Source organism: Polistes dominula, unplaced genomic scaffold (assembly GCF_049000335.1).
Source record: "Polistes dominula isolate Pdom_NZ unplaced genomic scaffold, Pdom_raw_medaka contig_168, whole genome shotgun sequence".
Classification (NCBI taxonomy): Eukaryota; Metazoa; Arthropoda; class Insecta; order Hymenoptera; family Vespidae; genus Polistes; species Polistes dominula.
The window spans coordinates 189,066-195,212 of NW_028301024.1; the positions used below are offsets into that span (position 1 = coordinate 189,066).

The window sequence follows — 6,147 nt, forward strand, 5'->3', positions numbered from 1 at the left end:
TTTATATAATAAGCAAATAAATAAGCAAAAATTACCTAACGACTCCGATAAAACATTAGAAAATAAAGAAATCTATATTAAAACACATAAACAACAGCGTGACAAAACGGCAGCACGATATCAGAAAGTACTTGTAAACGAACAGAAGGGTCCCGCGTTAGAGTGTTATATACATGGTCAACCCCGACGCTATAATTTACGAAGCGCCAAGAAATTAAGAAAGATCTCTTCTTCACAGGACGATGAGGATTGCACTGATCCTGTTACTCACGGCAATGCTCGCTAGGGGTGACAATGAGGGGGACATTGGTTCGGCCCATTATGATTATCGGCAAGGAGTTGGAAGAATCATAGCAGAGTATCACCACATACACTTCAACGTAAACATTCATAATCTAAGAAGCATATATACTCAAATTCTCACTAATTACCATATGTTATCTCTAAAACAAGAACTTAAAGAATCAGGATTATTAAAACAAGTTGCAATCATTTGTGAAGAAATACGTCAAAATTTACAACAGATAGCACCTTTCAATGAAAGGAGTAGGAAAGGCTTGGTGGATGGATTGGGCACTGCGATTAAATATTTTTTTGGGAACCCGGATGCGGAAGATTTGAGAAAAATCAATAGTAATTTAGAACTTCTTAACTATCAACAGCAAGAGGATATAGTCATGATAAATAAATCAATAAGTGTAATATATAAGATCGGCAAGGATATAAACGCTAACATAGGAATTATCAACGGAAGTTTGTTAAATATGGCAAAAACTTTGAATGACCAAAACATCAAATTTAATCTCTTCGAAGGAATAACCACGCTTATTATACAGGGACAAAATTTTCTCGATTTGTTAGGCAAAATAAAAAGATCTTTCATCTTTTCGGAACAATTATTCGATTTGGAAATACTTACATACGAACAAATATCAAATATTCGTGCACACCTTTTGGGTATTTATTCTTATAAGGAGCTTATGTTACATTATCATAGCTTGTTAGATTTTCGCTTTACTAGGGGAACAATCGTATTTACCCAAGACTCTATCATATATGCCCTTAAAATTCCTATCCTAAATCCCATTGAATTCGCCTTAATTCAAAGACTTGCTATTATCAATATTAATAATCAAACGGAAATTATTACCACACCTTGGACTTTAATTGGACCTACAATCAAGCTATATGCAAAGGAATGTCGGCTCGTTGATAAAGAAGTACACTTATGTCAATAAATAACGGCCGTCGGAACGGGGCCGATCATTGTGGGTGTGGGCTCTTCACTGGTGCTCGTTTACAAATTAACCGAAAATTCAACGTTAATATCAAGCAACTACTATATAAAGATTAAGTATGGTAACAACGAAACCATGATCAGGGGGACACATTTGGTACAGGGGGGTAACCTACAAATCCAAGGGTACGAACTCGACAAAGATTTCGGAGAAGCAAAGCAAATTAATCTTTTACAACCTTTCATAATCAGGAATCATCAACTGAATTTCGAACCGCTGAAAAGTTTGGTAATACCCACAATAACTACCCCAAAATTCATAACTCCTAATAAATCATTCGGATTGGAATTTCATACATCGGTAACCTCGATTGTACTGGTGTTGTTGCTGATATCGGTCATGCTTGTTTACTTGTTGTATAAATGTAAGAACAGGGGGAGGCAGCATGGGGGGAGGCAACATACCACGGACGTCAAGGACAAGGACGTCCTCGAACTTCGGCAGGGAGGAGTCATATCACTCCGCCACCGGGCCTCTGGAATGCCCGGGCGGCCGGCCCCATTATCAGCATGGGTAGACTAAACATCCTCCTGGTGCTCGATTACGATGAAAGGGCAAGGGAAGGTGCTATCCATCGCTGCCTTCGCGTCAGCGACGATCATTCTCTGTCAGGCTTCTTAATTGTAAAGACGTAAATAAATCGGAAGTATTTTAATCAACGCTTTTAGTTCGATTATTTACTTGCCTATCCGAACCAAACAAATTCGTTATCGTTATTTTCTTGCGTATTCGTAATTCTCTATTTCGGACCCTTGTAACATAACTCGCGCGAATTTTGAATACCGCTAATTACCGTACGATCCTTTCGGATCGTACAGAACTTAATACGGTGACATTCGGAATAGCGTCAGCACCGTTTCTTGCCATACGAACCATCAAACAACTCGCGATGGATGAAGGTGCTAAATATCCACTCGGAGCCGAAATACTCAACCGCGATCTATACGTGGACGACCTCATTACGGAAACTGATAATGTCGAAACCCTCGGAAAGATACGCGATCAAACTATTGAAATATTGAAACGAGGCGGTTTTAATATACGACAGTGGGCGTCTAACTTCCGACCGGTGCTCAAAAATTTAGACATAAAAAACATCGACGTCGAGCTCTGCACTGGGGAAAATCCTATTTTAAAGACACTCGGTATTTCATGGAACGCACATTATGATTGTTTAATCTACTCCGTCGCGCCAGTAGATATTCACGAAAGAATTACCAAACGACGAATTTTATCCGAAGTTGCAAAGATCTTTGATCCATTTGGACTCCTAGGACCCGTCATTCTAACAGCCAAAATCTTCATCCAAGACTGCTGGAAAACACACGTCGACTGGGATGAATCAGTACCCAGTACGTTACGTACCTCGTTGATAACGTTCGCAGAACAATTGACATTAATTGACAGTTTAACGATAGAAAGACGCATTACACTCGACGACCCGATTGACGTGCAAGTGCATGGTTTTTGCGACGCGAGTCAATCTGGTTACGGCGGCTGCTTATATGTAAGATCGCGAGATGAATTCGGTAACAAATATGTACGTCTACTTTGCGCGAAAAGTCGAGTGGCTCCCCTTAAGGATACCACTATACCACGTTTAGAGTTATGCGGAGCATTAACACGTACGCGGCTATAAAGAGAAGTCCGGACTGCCGGCGGATTGAAACCCAACAAGATAACTTTTTGGTCCGATTCGATGATTGTACTGGGTTGGCTGAAAAGAGACTCCAATACGTTAAAATTATACACGGCGAATCGCGTGCGCGAAATACATGAAATCTGTGAAGATATCACATAGCGACATGTGCGATCCGAGGACAACCCAGCGGACGCTTTATCTAGGGGACAACTTCCGCGCGATTTTTTGAGGAACGAGGCATGGTTCCATGGACCACCCTGGCTTGCGAAACCAGCGACTGAATGGCCCAACCCGACGGAAAAGGAAATTCTCGAATTACCGGACGTGAAAGGATTGTCGGTAATAACGACGCGAATTGAATCCGGAAATGTATTTCAGCGATTCTCCAATTACGCGCGATTATTGAAAATTGTAGCTCGATGCCGACGATGGCTTAAAACTAACTCGTATAAGGGAGAATTGTCTACGGCGGAAATAACAGAAACGGAACGACACGTTTTAAAGATCGTGCAAGGTGAACAATTTCACGCCGAAAGAGAAAGATTAAAAACAGAGCACAAGACTAGCCGCGTTAAATCCGATCCTCGACGAAGAAGGCTTAATTCGAGTGGGGGGCCGACTTCGAAACGCAAATTTAAGTTTCTACGAGAGATGTCCGATATTATTGCCCTCACATCATCACGTCACCGATCTCCTTATCCGAAAATTCCACGAACAAAACAGACTACCCTCTATGCTCTTCGACAACGGTTTTGGCTTCTCGACGGCAAGAATTAGGTGCGAAGAATCGTACGTCATTGCGTACGTTGCATCCGATTCCGTGCATCCGGCATCCAGTATAAAACGGGGAATTTACCAAGCTCTCGAGTGCAGGAAGCCACTGCATTCTCCCATGTCGGAGTAGATTTTTTCGGGCCGATCTGCGCGAAGGAAAAGAAATATTATAATAAGGGTCGCGTTAAAATATACGGGTGTATCTTCGTCTGTATGACTATAAAGGCAGTACATATCGAATTAGTCAGCGATCTAACTACGGAGGCCTTCCTGGCCGCTTTTAGGCGATTTGTGAGTCGAAGAGCTGTTCCAACTCACGTTTATTCTGATAACAGAACCAACTTCGTCGGGGCTAATAACCAATTAAGGGTTCATTCTGGTTTATACGCCGAAAAAAAAGGCTATTTTCACGATTTTTTTTTAGGCTTTGTAGGATACATAAACATATGAAAGTTGTTGGGTATGATAAATACACTCTAGAAGTAAAAGAAAAAATTTTTTTTATTGTTTTTAACGTTTTTTGACATCCAAAATGGTTGACAAACGTGAACCCGTCAAAAGTAGGTATGCTGTTGGCGGGCATCGAAATTTGAGAACGGGTGGTCTAAAACAAAAAAATTAAACGGTTTTAAATTTAGTATGACAATGGCTATCGGGTATGCTAAAACTATCAATTTTTATGAAAGCAAAACAAAATGACAGCAATTTTTCGAAAAAAAAAAAATCGTTGATTTTTTTCGCAGTTTTTTGTAAAAAAAAGATAGTAAATATTAATATTTTGACTTGGTTGTAGCATGCGAGATAGCCATTCATGTGTAGAGTATGTGGTTAAAATTTCAGAAGGATCGGTTGAGTAGTTTCGGAGATATCATGCCCGCCAACCGAAAAAACGTTGTTTCGAGAAAAACGCTTTTAAAGTTTCTTTTAACAAATTTTTAAAAAGTCTGACTTTACCTTATTCTGCGATGCCTGCACCATACAGTATGCCTTCTGCTTCTTCAAAATACTCATTTTCTTTCACTTTAGCCTTTTTTTGTTGTGTCCTGGCCTCTATCAAAGCTTCTCCGCTTAAACAATTGGCTGAGAGCACGCGCGTATTGCCGCGGTTACTAGCGTAATTGACTGCGATAGGGTCAAGTTTTATCACCAAAACGTGCATTATTTTCAGTATTGGATCAAAACCTTCGTTGAATATACAAGCTGCCAATTTAAAAGCTATTTCAACAATTTTTTTACCATTAAATAGGTGTTTAGGCACCATAGCCCAAACGCATTTGTTGAAGCACTCATTATTATTTTAAATGTGAGGCCACCTAAACATCTTTCAAGTAATTCTGTTTTTGTCAGGTCAATATCAACCTTTTGTTTTTTGCTGCTATATTCATGCAGAGACATTTCCACTTACACCATCGCAGATGGTTTTTCTCCTCTATCTGTAATATCTCTATGTGTTTGGGTCGCAAAATAATATACTTAGACTGCTCGGATCGTTCTAAAATTTTTGTATGATAATTCTACATAAGTCTACTTTCGAAAAATGCAAAAAATAAAAATTAATTTTTTCAAAATTATAAACCAGAATGAACCCTTAAGGGAGTTGTACGCCCTGATGGAATCAGACGAATATAAAACAAGAGTCCGTGATTTCGCGATAGATCATAGAATATCGTGGCATTTCACCCCTCTCACCTCATTTTGGAGGTTTATGGGAAGCAGCCGTCAAATCTTTCAAACACCATTTCAAACGGGTCGTCGGTGAACTTCTCTTCACGTATGAAGAATTAACTACATTCGCGATCGAAATCGAAGCTATTTTAAATTCACGCCCATTATGCCCTATCTCGTCAGATCCGAATGACGTGACAGCACTAACACCCGCACATTTTTTAGTTGGAAGACCTATTACGACATTACCAGAGGAAGATTATGTTAAAACCCCAACCAATCGACTGTCTTCATGGAAACATATCACGAAGGTGCGACAAGATTTCTGGCGACGCTGGCATATTGAGTATCTACGAGAACTGCAGAAACGCAAAAAATTGATACAACCCCAGCAGAAAATCAAAAAGGACACCAAGGACCACGTGTTTGATTAATTTTATTCTAATCCCTTCTTCCTCATCCCCAGCAACTAATTACCAGAGGACTCTTAATTGAGGAATTTGGTCATAACTAATATCAAAAGTGTTTTATTACCTTAATTGCATCATAAAAAAGTTTTTAGATTTATAAAAATTTGATTCAAAAATATTGAAAAAATTTCGTTTTTTAACTACAAAGAATTCTAGACAATCCAATTTGAATAAATTATACTAATATTTTCATACAAGTGTGTACTTTTTAAAAATATTAAAAGTTTTTTAGTAGCTTGACTGCATCATAGAAAAATGTTTAGATTTATCAAAATTTAATGCCAAAATCTTAAAAAAA

General features: G+C 39.0%; 2 protein-coding genes across 2 annotated transcripts; both read left to right on the plus strand.

Annotated features, from left to right (window-relative positions):
- Positions 1-2,187: 2,187 nt before the first annotated feature.
- LOC107073631 (uncharacterized) lies at positions 2,188-2,937 on the plus strand. The gene has a single exon (XM_015334326.2). It carries the CDS (start codon positions 2,188-2,190, stop codon positions 2,935-2,937), a length of 750 nt encoding a protein of 249 aa, XP_015189812.2.
- Positions 2,938-3,927: 990 nt separating this feature from the next.
- LOC149031941 (uncharacterized) lies at positions 3,928-5,813 on the plus strand. Its single transcript, XM_089174205.1, has 2 exons — positions 3,928-4,005; positions 5,370-5,813. The coding sequence occupies exons 1-2, from the start codon at positions 3,928-3,930 to the stop codon at positions 5,811-5,813; spliced, it is 522 nt and encodes a 173-aa protein (XP_089030331.1).
- Positions 5,814-6,147: the final 334 nt, after the last annotated feature.